The 19,784-nt window shown below is 39.0% G+C and overlaps 1 protein-coding gene and 1 long non-coding RNA gene across 7 annotated transcripts in view; one reads left to right on the top strand and one right to left on the bottom strand.

Annotated features, from left to right (window-relative positions):
* Positions 1 to 1,953: 1,953 nt before the first annotated feature.
* The window catches only part of LOC107316751 (sodium channel protein type 2 subunit alpha-like), a 52,053-nt gene continuing 34,222 nt past the window's right edge, over positions 1,954 to 19,784 (top strand). For 4 of the 6 annotated variants that reach the window (XR_014947926.1, XM_085552397.1, XM_032445896.2 and 1 more), the window contains exons 1-4: positions 3,997 to 4,121; positions 18,162 to 18,485; positions 19,338 to 19,456; positions 19,771 to 19,784. The exon at positions 19,771 to 19,784 is cut by the window's right edge and continues 76 nt beyond it. Coding sequence is in view for 4 of the 6 variants with exons in the window: in XM_085552397.1 (XP_085408523.1) it covers positions 18,213 to 18,485; positions 19,338 to 19,456; positions 19,771 to 19,784 (406 nt within the window). In the remaining 2 variants the exon portion in view is untranslated. Of the gene's footprint in view, positions 2,089 to 3,996; positions 4,122 to 18,161; positions 18,486 to 19,337; positions 19,457 to 19,770 lie in introns of those variants that run through there. The other 2 variants (XM_085552396.1, XM_085552398.1) reach the window with 2 other exon arrangements.
* Positions 16,127 to 19,784, bottom strand: part of LOC146760089 (uncharacterized) — a 17,683-nt gene continuing 14,025 nt past the window's right edge. Inside the window, exons 2-3 of the long non-coding RNA XR_014947931.1 lie at positions 16,624 to 16,790; positions 16,127 to 16,370 (exon numbers count right to left, since the gene is read on the bottom strand). This is a non-coding gene — a long non-coding RNA (uncharacterized LOC146760089). The remainder of the gene's footprint in view (positions 16,371 to 16,623; positions 16,791 to 19,784) is intronic.

Below are 19,784 nucleotides of genomic sequence, written 5' to 3'. Positions count from 1 at the left end.
ACTTCAGAAGACAAAGGGCAACAGTTTCTCACTGTTGGTAAGCACAGAGTATGATGCTGATCTTGGCTTGCTGCAGAGGCACCAGTGAAGCAGCTCCTTAGACAGCAATATTTCATGACTGACATTAACAAGGACTGCTGGAGAACAGAAGAGCATTATTTTCATTTTGCATCTATCCGGTCCTTGGGAGGAAACTGTCCATTAATGCGAGCATTGTGACTTTAACATGGCCCGATGCCAAGCTGGAAATATGATGCAGGAGACTGGACCTTTTGAAGCCTATTATGAAGTGTCTCATTTTTTATCATGTCCATGAGTGAAAAGTTAGAACAGTAATGCACTATATGGTAATGCTATTATTTGGCAGCAGGCTTGGGTAAAGTGAAAGTCTGTTCTATACTTTAAGATGTTCTTACTTTAAGATGTAAGGAGGAAAGTAGACAAGACTGACTAAAAAGGTCAACATTTCTTTGCTAGGCTTTGTAGAAAATACACTGTGTCTAGTTACAACCATAGCAGCTTCCATTTGGTTATTACTTTCATTTGACTCATTTATATCAAGATAGGTACAAGATGTTTCTTCCCCACAGGATCACAGAATTACAGGGGTTGGAGGGGACCTCTGGAGATCATTTAGTCCAAGCCTCCTGCTAAATCAGGATTCCTACAGTAAGTTACAAAAGGGTCCATGATGTTTATATGGTTCACATTTGTATCCATGCTTTATGTCTCTAATGGTGACCCTAAAGCAAGTTTTGCACTGCAGTATGCATTGGATTGATGAGATTATAAACTGTTTGAACACCGTTTTTCAGGTGGTTCTCTGCACTGGTGCAGCCTCACAGTGAGTACTGTACAGGCTGCAGAGGAAGTGACAGAACAAACAGCAGCTGGCCCCTTCATTTATTGGTAATGCTGGGAAGCGAGGTGGGGGAAGCAGGGGAGGACCAGAAGCTGTTTGCTGTATTTCTTCTCACAGTCAAGTGCATAATATTCACCAGCCATGTTACTAAATTATCCCTTCTCCACTAAAGACTCAATGAATATGTACATGAGAAGTAGGTGCACTCCTTGGATGTGATCACTTGAAAAGCTTGCAGTTTGTTTTTCAGGTGAATAGAGCCTTAAGGATTTGCATCATTTCTTTTTTATTATTATTATAATTTCTTTCGTTGCCTCATTCTCATTTATGCCATGAACAGTATAAGGCCTCATGCTAAGACAAGATATTTCCAAAAAAAATGCATGAAAATGTATATTAGTAAGGAGCTTCTCAGGCAAACTTTGCATGGTATGCAAATTTAAGTGCTCTGTGTGTGATATGACACACGTCTATTCTCATCCATCAAATTTTCATCATGTACATTAGAGAGAAGCCTCATCCTACCTCCACTGTCACGACCACCCTTCCAATAAGTGAAGGCCATTATAAGAGCTGCTGTTTTTTGACCTTCTCATGCAGTATATGCAAACAGGTGAGTCCACTGTTGCCAGATTACCATCTTCATCTATGGGCATACATTACTAAGACAACTAGGCTGGCATCTGGGCTTTCCTCACCCTAAAAGAGAGGCCATAAGCACTTCAGAGCAGTATCTGCTTGTTGTATAATCTCTACCAAAACCAAATTGATATCCTTAGGGACAAATTCTTGGGCCAACTGTTCCAGTAGATAACAAAAGCCCTTAAACATAGAAAGCCTTGTTTTTTCATTCATATTTTCTGCTTCTTTGCTAGCTTCAGATTCTCTTTGTTTTCTGTTGATTTACATAGGGTGTTTTTTTATATTTAAGAGAAGCTGTAATTTCACTCTTGGTGATGTTCTCTCTTTCTGTAGTATAATGGGGGCTTCTGACTTCTAGGTGTATCTGACTTCTAGGCTACACCTCCTTGGCCAATGGTATTTTGAAGGACTCTTCAGTGAGTTAATTTGTTCTTTCCTTGCTTCAGGGAGAAATCTATCATGAACTTCTTTGTGCCTAGAGAGAGGGATTCATCAAGAGAAATCAGAAGTCTGTAGTTACAAGGACAAAACTGGAATTTAAAAAGCAACGCAGTGCTTGAAGGATGATTAAAATGTGATTCCAGGTAACACATTATCCATGTATGTTGGAGTGCCTTCTCTTGAGTATGTTCTCTGAGTACTGCAGAAAATTAGTAAGTGTCCCTGATAAACACTGTTGCTTAGGTGGTAATGCAGTAATACTGTGTGTTGGTGCAGCCTTGCCTTGAGCACTGTGTGAGATTTTGGGCACCACAATATAAGAAAGAAATAAAATTATTAGAGAGCACCAGAAAGATGGTGAAGAGTCTAGAGTAAAATGCATGTGGAGTGGCTGAGATCCCTGGGTTTTTCCAGCCCAGAGCAGAGGAACTGAGGGGAGGCCTCATTGCGGCTGCTGATCCTCTCAGGGAGTGAAGGGCACTGCTAAGCTCTGCTCTCTGTAACAGCGATAGGGCCCGAGGGAACGGCATGGAACTGCATCAGGGGAGGGGAGGGTGGGTGATAAGAAAAGGTTCTTCACCAAAGGGTGGTGGGCTTGGATCAGCTGCCCAGGGCTTTGGGCACGGCCCCGAGCTGCCGAGGAGTCTTTGGACAATGCTATCAGTAACATGGTTTGATTTTTGGGTACTCGTGTGTGACCGGGACTCGGTGATCTTTGTGGGTCCCTTCCAATTTGGGATGCTGTGATTCCAAATGTACTGATGAAGCTATACCCATATTGAACACCAGAGGGCGCTATGACTTTAACTATTGCAATTCACTCTTCAAAAATCGGTTTATTGCATCTGGTAGTCTGTCACATCCTGATCAGCTATTCCAGTTAGGAGCCTTTCTCTTGTATAAAAACACCACATCCATATGGGAACGCTTTTGAATGGCCTGTTTGAATGTAATATAACAAATGACTTATTTTAGTATCCTGTGTTCCAAGGAAATGCATTGGTTCTATACAGTGCAGTAATTTTTTAACTGCCCTGTTGCTATTAGCCAACTCCATAATCATTCCTGTTTGGAATATCAGGCTTGTCCTGCCTCAAAAACAAACATGACTCTGGAGGCTTTGGAGGCCTGGGGAGTAGGTATCAAATCCAGCATAACCTGGAGACATGACCCGTTACCCATCCTAACATGGTAAAAGTGAAGAGGGTAGCACTCTTTCAGCATCTCTTTCCTCCCCATTATCATGTGCCCATAATGGATTAGAAGCAAGTAAATCTGAGTGCAGAAAATAGGTCACATTTAAATGTTTTTAAACTTACTTTTGAGGTGTTTGTGTGCTTCAGTAGCTCCTAATAAATCTATTTCCAAAGAATGTGAAGGTAGCTATTGCTATTACCTGGATTATTACCCTGTTGGGAAAGGTAAATGCAAAATGTGTATGCTCTGACATCAAAACCATATTGTGTTGCCCTTGTGTGCTTGGAAGTAGCAGAGACGTTCAGACGTTTCCAGTGAGTTCAGGCGGATTTAGCTTATGAGCAGTTTGTGTAGGACCACAGATGAAAGTAACAGCTGTAAGTAGTTTATGCAGTCTTGCAGAGACTCCCTGAGAACACTACTGGGGCAGAAGGCGCAGTGCATGCAGGCCATGGCAGGAGAAATGCAGACAATAAGCCATGTGTTGCTGTGTGTTTGGCTGTAGCTTGCATCTAGGCATCAGGTGCACGTGTTTAGAGCTCGAGCTGTGTGGTCTCAGAGCGCGCTGTTGTTCAGACGCCCGTGCTGCCCTGCAGCCTGTAAGCACCTGTAGCGCCCCCAGCACAGCGCCCCCTGCTGTCCGCCCTGCAGCAGCGCCCACCCGTGACCGTCGCGTGCCTCGACTGAGGCGGGCCCTGCCGCCCGCTCCGCACCCCGGGGCTTTCGAGATCTCTTTGTATCCCCCGTGATGCTTCCCCCGTCCTCCTTGGGCGGAACCGGCCCTTCCCTCGGACCCCGCCCTGTCCTTTTCCTTCGCCAGGGGGCGCGGCGGCGGCGGACACGGCGCTTCCCTCAGGCGGGGCCGGGCGGGGCTCCGTGGGGCTGCTGCGCGGAGCTGAGGGCTCGAGGCGCGGAACGGGGCGGCCGCCGGCCGCGCAGCGCTGAGGAGGAGCACCTACCTGTGGCATGGGAGACGCGAGTGAGTAGCTGCTTTCCCGGCTGCTTAGCGGCGTTTCGTCTGGACTTTGCTCTCTCGGTGCTGCTCGCCAGCTCCCGGTTCTCTCCCCTCCGATCTCGGCGGTGAGGGTGGCTGGAGTGCTGAGGGCTTTACACCGCGGATAAAGCTCTTCTGTTCCCCCCATCATCCTGATACTCAGCTCTTTCTTCTTCTTTCTTTCTCTTCCTATTCTTCTTTGTCTTTTTTTCTCCTCCTTTCCCCCACTCTTTTAAAATATTAGTTGGCATAACCCTTTGGGGAGCTGTTTTATCCACATATCTCAGGGTCTTTCAGTCATCAGCTTGTTAAATTTGCTCTCCATGCATGCACCTAGCAAAGAAACCCCAGCTCAGCCTGTGCAACCCCTGAGGTACCGCTCAGTCTCTCTGTGGCCACACATCATACGTTCCTCTTAATTGGTCATGAAGGATATTTTATGATGTGGAGATGGAACAGGTTGAGCTATGGGAGGAGGATTTTGCTGTATGCTCTCATGTTCCCCTGGTTGCTAAGCAGTAGTGACCACATTTGTGGGAAGATCGAAGAAGTGCATGGCGGACAGTGAGCAACAGGAATAGATACAAAGAGCAACAGCGTGTTGCCACATCCTGCTGCCATACTGGCGGGGAGTTCACATAGTAAACCAGAACCTGATGCGTTCCTTTCTTGTAGGCACCGTGTTACCTTAACTCTAAACTTTTGGCACCCCATCTTGTGCTCCAGAGGGAGCAAGGTGGTTTTCTTTCTGTAGCAGTGGTAGTGGTGCAGAAGTGCTCTGTGCTTTCCACATAAAGGGTGCTACTTCCACCTCAAAGTGTGTGGTTAAGAAAATGAATGTGGGATACAGCCCTTGTATTAAAGTATATGATCAGTGATAAGTCATGTAGGGGAGAGATTTTCCTCTGGAAAATGTGTCAGTACACTTCTTTCCTACATATGTATACCTGTACATATATTGTGTCTTTTTTTACCAACATATTTTGTTTCTGGGATGCATTAAAAACACATCTGGGGGCAATGAAAAAAGTGAAGTTCAGTAGTGGAAGTGAAAATTGTGGTTTTTATTCCAGTGAAGCTTGTTTAGAGCAAATACGTATGCATGAGAGTTAGGAAAATATAGAAAATTAACACACTTTAATACTTTGAAGATGAATTAGTGTAATGATGTGTTTATCATCTGATATATAGCAAAACAGCGTTGTTATTTTGTGGGTTTTCATACAGAGTGAAAGGTAATTTTGATGTTGCCATTTTGATGTCGGTACTGGGTTGCAAGTGTCCTCTCACTTCTATCTGGACTGAAGATCTTTCTGTTAGGATCTGATCAGTTGCACTGTTGTTCAACAAGCTGTTGGGCACAAATAGAAAATGAACGTCCTGTGTGTTGGGCTTCAGGTGCTCCTTGGTGGTCCAGATGGGAAAGGCTGTGTCATGGTGGAGAGGCAGAGCCCAGCCATGGCATTGTGTATGGAGCCTGGGGGCAGATGGAGGCAGACACTGGGTGTTGCCCGCTTTGACCAGTGCCAGGCTGGCTATCAGGCAGGCAGAGCAGTTTCAGGTCGCTGCAGCCATTCTCTGTTTCTTTCACTTATGTATGTTAGGGATTTGAGAAGATAAATTATCTAGGCTCCTGTTTTTACTTCTTTCTTATGTATGTGTATTTTTAATAGTTGGACTTAACAATTTTTTGAAGATGCATACAAGTCTATATGAATGTCAGTTTATGAAAATGCAAGATTTGTGTGAGGCTAATGCATTCAAAGATACTTTCATATGATTCCTGAGAAACAGAAAAATAAGTTTCCCTTTTCCTTCTCAAAACATAATTTAGTGTTTGCAGCTTAAGTTCAGCAGAGAGGAATGGAAATTAGTGAAATGGATTGTATTGATTTTTAATTACACTCACTAAAAGAAATGCAAAGTGTAGATAAATAGCATGGGATGTGAACAACTTACTGGGCTTCTTAATCGATTGTTAATCTCGGGGTTTATTTCCAGCAGTACATTACTGATATGGACATTTTCCTCTTCAGTATTTTATTTTAACGCTCATTTATTTTGTCTGAAGGAAAGAGGAATTTTTGATGTAGTGTAGAAGAGATGGTAAATATGACACTCTTTTTCATGTAAGCATTTATTAATAGTACACCATTACTACTAAATAAGCAGTGATAGCATAGAGAAGATTTTCCTCTTTATTCTAGTGCAAAGAAACATTGTATGCCTGGGCCCAATCCTTTAAGCACGTGTCCTCCTTTATTTTTTTTATTGGGACATTGGGTTGGATGCCTAGTAATACAGCATTCCCTTTGGGAGTGCATACGTGCATAGAGTGCAGAACGCACAGAGTGGAGGCTGCTATAATTTAATTTTCGAAAAGATTTTTCTTTTCTGTTGAAGTAAATTGTAAGCTCGGCCCAGGACAAGACCATATTTATCAATAATAATCTGGGATGTCATGCTCCTTAGGGAGAGTTGAGTCATTCTTATTGTTGAATGTTTCAACCAGCACAACCACTTGAGCCCAGGAGTAAATTTCCATTAATTATCTGGCTTCTGTTGTTAAGGCTTTTGTCACTGTTAACTATTTTATTTCCAGCAAGGAGATAAACCCTTTCTTGCATTTCTAACTATAGGTTACACGTTCTCATGCAGTCTCACAGAATCACAGAATTGTAGGTGTTGGAAGGGACATGTAGAGATCATTGAGTCCAGCCCCCCTGCCAAAGCAGGTTCCCTACACCAGGTCACAGTGTAATAAGTATCTTAAAATCTTGGGAGAATTCCACTGTAGAAATGGAACCAGCAATTCAGGGGTTTAAGTGAAAAGCTGAACCATCCGCCATGCTGTTGTTGTGTTCTGGAAAAAAGAAAAAAGCAACAGAGGCTTGGAAGTATTTTGATAAGGTTGATACAGTTGTTTCAGTAGAAGTTCTGTCCGAATTGAACTTACTGGATGAATGAAATTCACTTGCCTGGACTTCAGCAAGTTAAATACGGGAAAAGCAACAAAATCTCTTAGAGTAAATACACTTGTGTGACGTATTTCTGACAAAGTTTAAATGTCAGTGCCTTGTTCATCTACACTTTTAGTTGATCCTCTTGGCTTATCATTCTGTTGTTGAGGTTATTGACGTGTTTTATTTTCCTGTTAGCCTGAAGTAGTGTCTTTCGAAGAAGATGCTTTTGGAATGTTACTCTGAGCTTTTGGATAGAAAATTCTTATCTAAAATTTCTTAGGTTCTGACCTGATGTGGAGAGGCAGAAAGCAGCCCTTTGTGCCCTCGCATTGATGTCTGCTTCTGTAGGTGTGCTGGAGGCATATTTGCTGGGAGCAACTCTTGGCAGGATGGGAACAGGAGCTGGTGCTGCTTCTCAACATCCTTCCCTGGATAAATATCTGATGCTGTTGATAATGCAGAGCAGTATGTAATTTTGGGAAATTTTGTCTTTCCTGTGGGTACTCATTAAGAGACTGCCAAGTCTCGCTATCTGAGTTCCTGGAAATGTAAGCTCCCTGCATTTGATTCACCATTTGGCATTGTGTCTGAACAGCTCTAATTTACCAATGGTCTTGGTATGGAAATGAGTACATAATAAAATTGAGAAAGTATTAAGGAAAAGAAAAAAGAAAAAAAAATAGAATCTTGAAACCCACTTAGATCTCATTCTAATGTGCTCATAATTCTGTGCTGTTGGAAGTACCGATTTATGTTTTACAATGCACTTGTAAAGTTTTTTACTGTGTGCTGTAAGTATGCCATTTGAAGTCTGACTGTGTGCACAAATATATCTCCAAGTTTCCCTCATGTGTGATGCATCTCTTGGAATAATTTACTGAGTTCTTGGGAAATGTTTTCCCTAACTATTTTTCCTGTGTGTAAATAATTTCTGTATTAGCAGATAGGCTGTAGCAGGTTCTGTAAGACTTTATCATCTCCTTCCTACTGCCTTTACAGGGTTTCTCTTCTTTCCATTAGCAATTCTGGAGCATCTCACCCCTCATTTTCTCATAGCTATCCCTGCGTCTCCACCGCTTCTTCCTCACTCACATGCTGCTGCCCGCACCCATGTTGATGCCTGTCTTTCTGGGACAAAAAGCGTTGTGCCACTCGTGGGGTGACAGTTAGCCACGTGTGTAGGAGAAATGTTTGATATTTGACCAAATAGCAGCCAGGAAGGAGCGATTTGTTTCTAGTACCCAAAAGCTTCATTAGCATGTGTACACTTGTTGGCTGTTTGACTCTATCAAGTAGCATGCAAGCCCATTAAAATAGTGAGAAATGTATCTTCTGGGATTCTGGCCAGCCAGTGAGGAAATGTTTGACTTGGAGGTCAGCCATGTAGTAGGGAGTTAGGCTCATTTGCCCTAAATCCATCTGTGGCTTCCCTGGTACTCAGTGTCGTGGAGCTATACATTTCCTTGGCCTTGAGGCCAGCAAATGATGTTGTGCTGATCCTGCTCAGCTCCTGTGTCTTCATCCCACTGATGGCTGGGAGCTCTTCTTTTCAGCAAGGTTTATAGTCAGGCAGGAAAACTGAGAAGAACTGAAATAAACTTTGATTTGGAGACATACAGTATCCTCAGAATTTTAAATTAACAGAGGCAGAGGAAAACTCCACCTATTGTGTAGTTTCAGTGTGTATAAATGCTTTGCGACATTTTGTTTTGAAACTTCTCATTGGCTGCAAGCTTAACAAGATTTATTTTCTGATGTACTGGATATTTAGAATTTTTTTTCTTCCCTAACTTGATAGGTAGGGTGAAGGACGGAGTCATTATCCCAGGGCTGAAATTCCTGGTTAGACACTTCCTGTTTTGGTTACCTTTAAATATTTACAGGTCAGATGAAAAAAGAGAAAGCAGAAAATGAGACTTTGAAAACAGTGAGGTGATCTGTATTGATTAAAATCTTGTGTAGATTCGTTGCTTAGGTATGCATGGATATGGTGGGGAAGAAGGAACTTCATATTTAGAGTTACCTCATCTTAAAGGGCCGTGTAGGTGACTGGCTCCCTTGCCAATCCATCACATGCTGACAGATCTTAATTTAGAGATCACAAGCTCAGTGCAGTCAGAAGGAACTGGTCCAGGTACGTGACCCATTTGCTTGTTAGGAGACAGCAATTTTCATGGTTTGAACTACTTTTCTTCTCTCTATCCCAGCGAAAATAGAATTTCTTTTCTGTTGTGGTACTTTTGTCTTCGCTTTTGTTAGAGCAGTGGTAATGATGACTTGTGAGATGCTACTGATCTCTTGAGTCTGTCTTGGAGAATAGTGGTTTGCTTCACCTCTGCCTGCAGCCTCCTGGATTCAGAGTTCCTGGCTAGTACAGACTACATTTTTTCTGTAGCCCGTGCTTGAGATTTCAAAGGCTGTAGCTACATGAAGTAATGAACCAGTGTGCTAGTTCTGCATGAGCAAGTGGGTTTCTCTCGCATGTTACAATGCAGTGAGCCCATGAGAGCTGCGTTTTCTTTTCAGGAGCTTTTGTGCTTGAAATTTCTGTGCTGTTTCCAGTTTTTTTCCTAGGGATTTGTATGCTGATTTTCCCAAAATTTAAAAACTTAAATCAACTGTTCTGTCTTTCAAGTGATGTATAAAAAAAAAAAAAAAAGTGATGTATGTAAAATAATGTACAAGTCATCAATTTTTGTTTTGTAAGATGATAGCTATTGTGTAGATGTGATCTAGAGCGTAGGTGGTGTAGATGCTTGTAGTTGATACTTAATGATGTTTCAGACATGATAGTTAAAGATATTTTGTAGCAATTTCTGTGGCTTAAAAAAAGATTGTTTTGATGTGTTGAATTGAATGAAAGTCCATTTGTCTGGCACACAAAATAACCACGATCACTAATTTTGTAATTCTTTCCTGCACTCTCAGTCTCCCAATCCTTAGAGGCATGATTTATTTTCACTTTGTTGCGTAGTTGTCCTTTCACTGTTGTCACACAGAATTCTGTCCTTCCATGCAGTGATAATGTGCTTCATCGATGATGACATGGGATACAGGAGTGACTTGCAGAGGTTTTGCTGTGCTAAGCATATACTGTATTTGTGACAGTATACAATGGCTTGCAAAGTAAATGTGTTATTTTGTTACTAGTACATGATAGCGCTTTTCTTTTAGGTGTAAGAGTTTGGTGAGGAGTTACAGAACTGAATGTCTCTTGTTTTCTGCCGTGGGAAGTTCATTTAACACTCAATAAAGACTTAAGATGTCCCCATTTTCCAGCTCTGTCTATAGTCAAAGCAGAGTAATTAAATTAACCTGACTTCGTGCTTTTCATCCTTTTTACTGCTTTTCTACGTTCATGTGAGCTTATTATGCACTACCTGCAGTGTAACAGTTTGCATATTTTTCTGGATTTCTTTAGTTGAACATAGGGCCTAATGGGCCAGTGGCTCTAAGACATAAATTACTGGCTAATAATTGTGAGATGAGGCCCTCTCACTTTTGGAGCAATGGGTCAAATGACTATCTTGTCCTTCATAAGTAATTTAAGAGATGTAGATGTGTTTACTGGCAAGTGAGGATGGTGTGCTTTTAAGTGTCTTCTGGAAGCAGATGAGTGTTTAATTATAAGGATTGAAAAATGTAATTGATTTTCTAAGAGTGATACTTTGCATTGTTTGGGGTCGTTTTTTATGCCTTCTGGTTTCTTCTGTAGTGTGATTTTTTGGGTACCCTCCCAAAGTTGTAACATTTTGTTCACACTGATTCTTTACTTACAATTTTGGAATACTGCAAATGAATTTGAAGCATTTTTTTCTTAAGTTCATAGTCACGGTATTTTGCAAAGCTTTAATGGAGACACATCTAAAAGATTCAAGGAAGTGAGGGGAAAGAATGCAGGCACGGACTAATAGACTATTCCTTTCTCCTGATGAGTACTTCATTAAATTATTTATTCCTACTGTATGACTGGAGAGGAAGGAACATGGAAGGTTTTGCAAATGAGTGTCTCATTCCACACTGCTGATAAAATACAGTGGTGGTCTGGTCTGAAATAGCTGCTTTCTTTTATTCTGAAAAAAAGGTGGTGAATTACACTAAAAAAATATCAAAACCAAACAAAAATGAAACCCTATGCTTTGTATTGTTTGGGTTTTTTCATAAATGTATTTAATGAACGTTTTACAATTCAGTTATAATTATATTGTGGTTATGCAATATATTGGCTGCTTTCTGCTAGCTTTCAGCAAACGCATAGAAACTGTTCATTTAAAACTGTTTCCTTGCTCTGGGTTGTAGCACACAGTCATCTGCTATGAGTTACTGCTGACCTCATCAGATTTTTACTTCATTTTCCCATTGATCAACAGTATGACCTGGCTAATCTTACTTTTCTTTTGGTGGTTCACATTGCCAAATTCTGGCTTTCATCAGTTTATCTAAAATCTTTTATGACCAAATGATTCTTAGAATGATGTGAAGTGCCCAAGTATGCTTGTTTAAGAAGGGTTGTGAGTCTCTGGGTTCATGTCAGGGAAAATAGGTGATGCCAAGCAAGTAGGTTCTGTGATTTCTGACTAAATATGATTGACAGACACTTAATCTGTGGCTTTTCTCTTCCAGCAAATGGCACGCTCTGATAATGCAGTGTAAGCTACATGAATTTTTTGTTATGCATGTAATGCAATGATTGCAAATATTCTTTTCAGAAATTATCAAGTTTCAGGTCAGTAAAAAATCAACTTTTTCTCCTTAGTTTGCTGTCGTTTAATTACAAGGTGAGGCATGTTTGGGAAAATATGGATATTTTCATAAGAGTATGAAGCTGGGGAAAAAAATAAAACTATTTTGTCTATGAGCAGAATAGTGAATTACACAGTAGCACTGCATGTATCAGTGCCTACAGCTTTTGATGAAAAAGCTCCTAGAAATAATCCTTTTATCATTATCCATCAAGAGTCTTTTATAGTTGATTGGTGAAAGCTTTGTTTCTCATTGCCCACAGAAGGAACATCCTTTAACTTAGACTTTGAGCCATATAAATTGGTTGCAAAATAGAGTCCCCTGGTTTGCTGATAGAAGTTAATGCTTCATTAATAACCATAAGCATTTCAGTATTTATCAACTTCTTAGTGCAGGATATGTCTTTTATTAATGCCTCTAATTCATACATCATTTGGCAGTTGATACCAGTCATTGCCTCTTTGGCTTTGAAACTCTTGATTTAAATGTGGAGAACAAAATATTTTTAGTGACAGACAAATAACTGTAAAATTAAATAACCAGATTACTTCCTTAGGTTTGCATTTTACCCAGAAGGTTCTGTTGTTTCATTTCAGAGAATACTGCCATACCTGTTTGCGTGTTCATCCTTTCCCCTGCAGGCTCTGGAATGCCATAACATTGGGGTTTTGTTTTAAAATAACATAAGCTTGCTTTGTGTTGGCCGTAATTGTTGCTTATATATAGACTGGAAGAGAGGAATAGTTTTTCAAAAGGAAGTAATAAGAAAAGTAAATTAAAACATGAGACAAGTTTCCAGCTTCAGAGCCTCCAGCTGTATAGGATTTGTATGGTTTTCTGTAATGGAGGAAGGTTTGTTGTTGTTTACCTGCCAGATGGATGCACTTTCAGATAAACTTCAATGTCAATCTGCCTGACACTAAAAAGTCAGGTTAAATAGAAAGTCAAGTGGGAAAGGGCGTTGGGAGAGGACAAATCCTTCAGAAAATTCGAGCTCTGGAATCTTGGTCTCTCCTCTACAGTTTCCCATCATGGTACTAAGTGGCCTAGCTTGCTTTTTCTCATTCCTTCTCATATTGTTCCGTTCACTGGGATGTATACAGTGAACTTTGCCAATGTGTTTGATAGCCTAAATATCTGAATAAATACAGCATCACAGTACTGCATTTTAGGCTGTTTAATTGCATAATTGGCATTGAACCCTCATCTCAATTTTATGTGCATAATCTGTTTCAGAAGGTTTTTAATGGATATCATGAGTAAATTTTTTTTTTTTCTGATGCTAACAAGTGTTCAGTAATACACTGGAGGTGCTAAATTCTTTTTTAATAAAAACATCTTTCCATACATCTCTGCTATATTGTATGTTTGTGCAGTTCTCCTTTTTCAAGGTTTTTGCTCAAGGTTGTATAAGCATTGGTTAGGACAGGTTTGTGAATTTTGCCTCTGTACCATTTTAATCCAAGCCAGGTTTTACCGATCACCTCCACCATGTATTGATTTTCAGAACAGCAGCTGAGGCTCTAGAAAATTAGACAGGCACAAAAAGTAGACTCAGATTACACTAATGAGCCCATTAAGGGAGGGACAGGGAGCCTGTCTGGCCAGAATGAAGAACTGAAATGTCTGGTTGTACTGCTTGCTGTATTTCTTTTTCAGTCTATAGCCAGTTCTTACCACTTATACTGGGGGGGGGCTGATGAGAGGGAGGGAGCTTACAGCTTTGAGTGTAAGCCATGTAAGGAGGTTAAACTCATTTTGAGCTGGAGTCTAGGCTGTCTCACTTCTAAAGGGGCCTCTCAGCTGAGTTTTGTTCTGATTACTCTAAAGGTATTTTGCATATCTGATTATGAGCACAATACCATGAGCACAATATCAGAAACAGGCATTATCTTTTTGTTTAGCTGCAACTGAAATTGTCTTCTACTTCAAACAACTCATTTTCGGGCAGTTGGTAATAACTCATAGAAATACATTCTGCATTGCTGAAACCCTCATGGGTGGTGTTGATGCAGTCATTCTGTGGGATCTCAACACATCAATTTTAATCTTGTAGAAATAAGGCATTCAGGATCTTTTTTTTAAAAAAAAATTGTTTTAAATCAGGAAAGTTATTGAAATTGTGATACAGAAAGTTTGTGCCCCATAATGGTCTGAAGTCTAATACATAGGAAGTGCTATGCCTTTATGCTCTGGAGTTAATCACTTAGAGGTGCCTGCGCTGTTTGAGCATTGTGTACAAGGTTTGGGTCATTTCTGTGGAGTATTCTGATATATGTAGCTTGACATTTGGGCTTCTGTTGCTTTGTTTACAAGACCTATGCTAACAAAAAATCCTACATATGTGTGGATACACACACTTTCTATTTTGTATTCTGAAATGTGTGCATGTAATTTATTTATTACCATCTGAACAAAAATTGTGTAGTTGTTCTCATCTGCAGTTGAGGCAGTCTTAATTGGAAAGTATATGAACTTTGACAGGATATGTTTTAATGGATCAGCAGTGGGTCTGCTCTGGAAAATCCAGCTCCTACCTATGAAAAGTTGTTCGCTCTTAGCAAGGAATATTTAAGAGACTGTAGCCATTTTAAACATAACTGAGGTGGTGGATTATGTTGTTTGTTTTTTGCTTTTTGCTTGTTTTTAGTCTCTTTCAAATATTTCTGGAAGTTGTGAGTGGCTTCTGATAAAACTGATTTAACAGTATCCATGTAACATAGTGTGGTATATCATAATGCTTATTCTGTTGTGCTAGAAAGCAGAGCATCTGAGCACCTTCCAATAAATGGTGTGTTATGCAAGGAGCACCTCCATAGTCAGGCTTTGCTATTATATTCAAAGTTTCAATTCTTATATCTGCTAAATCAAGAATTCCTGCTTTAAGAACTTGTATTACGAGTGTTTAGTTGGTTGTAAAATAGCGTTAGATATTAAGTGAATGTGTGAACTTGAAAGGAACATTTTCCAATGTTCAGTAGAGTAGTTTCTGGATTTCTTTGTACACATATGTGAATGTAAGCTCTCATTCTGTGGACCTGAGTCCTACTAAGGACCTCACCGATTTTTGGGTAACTCTTTTGAACAGAAAAATGATAAAGCTCCTGTTTTACTTACTGCTTCGTCTCTCTTATGAACTGATTCTAGGCAATCTTGTAACTCTTCAAGCAGGATGCTTCATTGACATCACTTGCTTTGCGAGAAAGAATATTTTTTTCAACTTTTATATACTGATGGGTTGCATGACTCATGAGTGTTCCAGACCAATGGGGCACAGAACAGTGTGATGCAGAGTTCTGTGAGCACAAGAACAGGTGGTGATGTCATGACTGTGGCCTGTAAGGGTTTTGTAAATGTCTGGATTTCTTATGGGCAGAACATTGGAAAGTAATTTACCTACTGTTGTAATTATTCACATGTTGCTTTCAGGCTATGTGCGTTTCTTTTTCTGCTGGCATTCGTTTTGTGAACGTGGAATAGGGTGCAGAGTGATTCTGAAAATTTAATCTAGAAGTATTGTACACCCTAATTTTCTGAACTCATTCTTTATTGACTTCTTGGAGTCACTTTCAGAAAATCTGATGCAAGAGAAATCTTAACTATGCAAAGCCACTTGCAGTGCTGTCGCTGCCATTTGCCCACCATGTACATTTTGAGTACTTGATCTGTAAGTTAGACCAGAGTAATTGCTTCTGAAACCTTCCTTTCTATTGGAGGTTTTCCTGTTTTGAACATGTTTTTATTTCTTCCTTTAAAATTGAATGCCTTTAAACAACCATATTTTCTTTTAAACGTTCTGCTCAATCAGCCTTTTTCATCTGTAACTTTCCTGTACAGGAAGAGAACTCATTTTTCACTGTTCTAAATAATATCTGTTAGTGCAAAGACATGTAGGATTTAAATGATTTCTGGCTTAAATACTTTTTGGGTTACAATCAGGGGAATCTGGCAGTTGTATTCTGAAGAGATGTAATAGCTATTTAGAAACTGAGCGTTATTGAATGAAAAGTGCTGAGTGTGAAGAACATAAATGAATCTTGCATAGTGGTTGCTTCTCCTTCCTACTCTCTTTCAGCTGATGAACACAGGAAACTAACCAGTGAGCAAGCACCAGGATTATCTGGAAATAAATATAGAAGGGTATTACTTCATAGCTCCATCTCCAAGCAGCTACTCTGTAATTATACAGTATCCATGGAGATATTGAATTTATCTATTTATCTTTAAAGCATCAAAACAAGGAGTTAGATGCATATTCAATTACATCCACAGATAGAAGTTGCATTTAAAAGCTTTGACGGTTGTCTTTATTGAGAATTTAAACAGAAAATTGATTAAAAATTATGAAGTTTGTAGTGTAAATTTAATCTTGATGTCTTCGTTCTCATAAAAGAGAAGCATTTGGGGGCAAAGGTCACTCAGCACCCTTTGTGTGATTTCCAATGCAAAGCCCTGATAAAGTCTCATCATTCACATTTATGGACTGGTGTATTGATAATTCATTAATACAGCAGCAAGCTGAAGAGATCTGAAGATAAAAAGAACAAAACATGATAATTAAACTTTGCAAGATAGAACATCAGGATTTGCAAAAGTGGTTCTGTCTTAGAAAGTAACACAGGCACAAAAGCTGTAAAATTCTGTATTTTGGGAAAAAAATTATTGCAGTCATGCATGCAAGCAACAAGAACATTATATTTGTTAGAATAAAAAGGTGTGCTTGCCATGTTTCTGACAGAGCGAGTCATGTTTTTCAGTTTTATATTGCTAATAATAAACACCTTCACAGTTTTGCATTGCTGTGTGTTAGCTCTGTTGAAGGTTTACTCTTCGATACATCAGTGACTGTAATTCTTGTCTGTGAGGACTCGGTTTCCTGGATCTGTGCTTAAATGCTTTCAGAAATAGAGGGAAGTGGCCAGTCAGCTTCTCTAAGTAGATGCAGATTCTAAAAACATAGAAAGTAACATTATTTGCCATTTTAGCATTTTTTCACTCTTGCAATATTAATATTTTTCAGATATTTTCTAATTGTTACTATAGATTCACACATTGAATTGGGAATTCTTGAATAGAAAACAGCTACTTTGGAATCATTTTGGGAAAAATACAGAGGCCCAGTGTGTTGTAAGAAATTGAATTGCTAGAACTTCCCAGCAGTTCAGTCTGTCCTCAGGAGGTATTTGTTTACAGAGTCTTTGAGATTAATCTCATGAACAAGCTACAGGGAAAGAAACAACTTGTAAATAAAGAGCATGGCAAATTGTTTTGTCTAACACAAGTTGTCCAAGTTTGTCTTCTTTCAGTGTCACAATAATCTGCTAGAAGAACAAGGGATGAAATGTGCAAGAGGTTTAATTTATTCAGGCTGAGAAGTATTAATAATTCAGAAATGTTTCAGTTCTTGATGCTTAGGATCATAAATGGATGAACAGTGTATGTACTATTAGTGTCTGCACAGGAAATTCTTTGAGAAGGAAGGATACTAGATTTTTAATTGCTGATTAGAGCTGATGATTTCTAGATTAAACCATTTTCTTAATAAATGTCTGGTTTTGTACTATAGCCAGCTTATTGCTTTGCTGCCTGAGAACAATACTGAAGATTTAAAATAGATTTAGGTTTTTTTGTCTTGAGCAACTGTAACAGCCTCAGCTCTGCATTGTGGTGTACAAAAGTATAGTACTTAATATTACTATTAATAATACTCGATGATCTCTAAGGTCCCTTCCAACCCGCACAAGACTGTGATACTGTGATATTCTAAGTTATAATTTAAACAGTTGACCCACCTGAAAAAAAAACCCACATTCTTTCATATACACAGATGCACAAAACAAAGAGCATAACAAAGAACATGTGTGTAGGTTTGCTGATGACTCATCAAGTTTGATCATTTGCCAAATTGAATTTCACTGTACATCATCACCAGGCTATCATGGTAGCAACTTCTTATTTTTAATTAATTTTCTTTTTTTTTTTTTTTTTTTTTTTCTCCTTAATTTACTTATGAGATTTATGTGGTTATTAAGACTTAGTAATTTAGACAGCCTTTTTTAGTAAGCTGTTTTTTTGTTTTGTTGTTTTTATTTATAATTTGAGTAGCGCTGTGATACGTATCATAGTAATAAACAGTAAGATTTAGAGAGCCAAGCTTTTTTATAAATCTGTATGTTGGAACTCATAACTGTTCTGCATGTTAAAGAATGCGTTTCTTAGCTTTTCATAATGAGGTGTGGTTCAGTTTTCATCTTGAGGCTAGGGAAATGGAGAATATTATTTTCTTTCTTATGTTTCTTTTTCTCTCACGTTCTCCTAGGATCTTCTTGCACAAGAGCCTAAAAGTATTTAATGTTTACAGAATGAGAAGATGGCACAGGCAATGCTGGTACCACCAGGATCTGACTGCTTCTTCCGTTTCACCAAGGAGTCTCTTGCTGCTATTGAAAAACGAATTGCTGATGAAAAGTCTAATCATGATAAAAATGAGCATAAAGATGATGGTGGTCATGAAGAAGTTCAGCCAACGCCAAATAATGACTTGGAGGCAGGAAAGACACTGCCATTTATTTATGGTGATATTCCTCCAGACATGGTATCTGAGCCCCTGGAGGACTTGGATCCATATTATATCAATAAAAAAGTAAGCATTTATTAATATTCTGATTAGAATACACCTATTGAACTACAAAATGGTAAATGCCATTGTTTGGAGGTAGTTGGGAGTCCTACTGAAAGCCCTGTTTGTAGGTCAGTTGGTTGTTTTTTGAAAAGAGCATTGTTGTCTGATGTTTCCTTATGAAGATGTTTTGGGCTACTGGGTTATGAATATGACTAGGTGTATTTTAATCTCTTGAAATCTGATGCGGTGCTGAAGCATTTGAAAACTCTCTCTGTCTGGGTATTCTGTTCCTGGGGATTCAAAGAAGTATATTCAGTACTGAGATATAGCTGAGGAGACTAATTTGTATTTTTGTAAAAAGCCAACTTAGTTAAAGCAATATTTTTTCTAGTACAGAAAACAGGAAGTTTCAGTGTTAAACCTGCTTATTAGCAGATATTTGCCTTTTGGGAGAATAATAATAAAATATAGGTCAACTTAAGTTTCCATTAGAGGGCAGTTTGATTGATTGTTTGCTTGTCCAAATCAAAAATGGTTGAGTTAATGGTACTGGTAATAACTGCAGACAAAATAGGCAGTAAAGCCTTTAAAGGCTCAGGATATATAATGTCAGAAGCAGCTTTAAAGGTGCTGAAGCGATTAAATGGTTGCTGGTAAGTGTCCAAAAATGATTAACTATGTGCTGTGTTTTACACTGCCAGGTTGATTTGAAGTGCAAGTAATACACTTGGATGCATTTTAATGCTATAAAAGGATGATTTTTTTTTCATTTTATTTTTAACTTATTTACATTTAGTGGAAAGTGTTGAAATGCTGAAGTCTGTGTCCTTAATTTCCTATTTATCTCTCCCCTCTTCCACTTTCTTTTTAAAGACATTTATAGTATTGAATAAAGGGAAGACAATCTTCAGGTTCAGTGCCACACCTGCCTTGTACCTTTTATCTCCTTTCAATGTTATTAGAAGAGTAGCTATTAAGATCTTAGTTCATTCATATCCTTTTCAACAAAGTTTTGGTTTTTTTTAATTGTTGATCTTTTGAAACATTTTACAATTTTTATTTTAGTATTTAAATGTGTTACTGCCTTTAATTCTTTGTCTCAGAGTGAAACAGAGCTAGCTCATAGAAATGGTGATGTGTTTCATGTTAATGATTGCTATCTTTGCATTACATATGATGTTGTTAGTGATAATAAACTGATTTGTATTATATATGTTGCCAGTGTTCCGTAGCTGGTCAATTCCATGTGTGTGTTTTCTGTGATGCAAATTAAACAGTATGTGCATGTTCCTTAACTACAGTCAACGTTGTTCAGCATGC

Source organism: Coturnix japonica, chromosome 7, assembly GCF_054131305.1.
Source record: "Coturnix japonica strain WE chromosome 7, WE-NBRP24, whole genome shotgun sequence".
Taxonomy (NCBI): Eukaryota; Metazoa; Chordata; class Aves; order Galliformes; family Phasianidae; genus Coturnix; species Coturnix japonica.
Note: the sequence above shows the minus strand (reverse complement) of the source record. Positions and strands in the feature narration are given on the sequence as shown.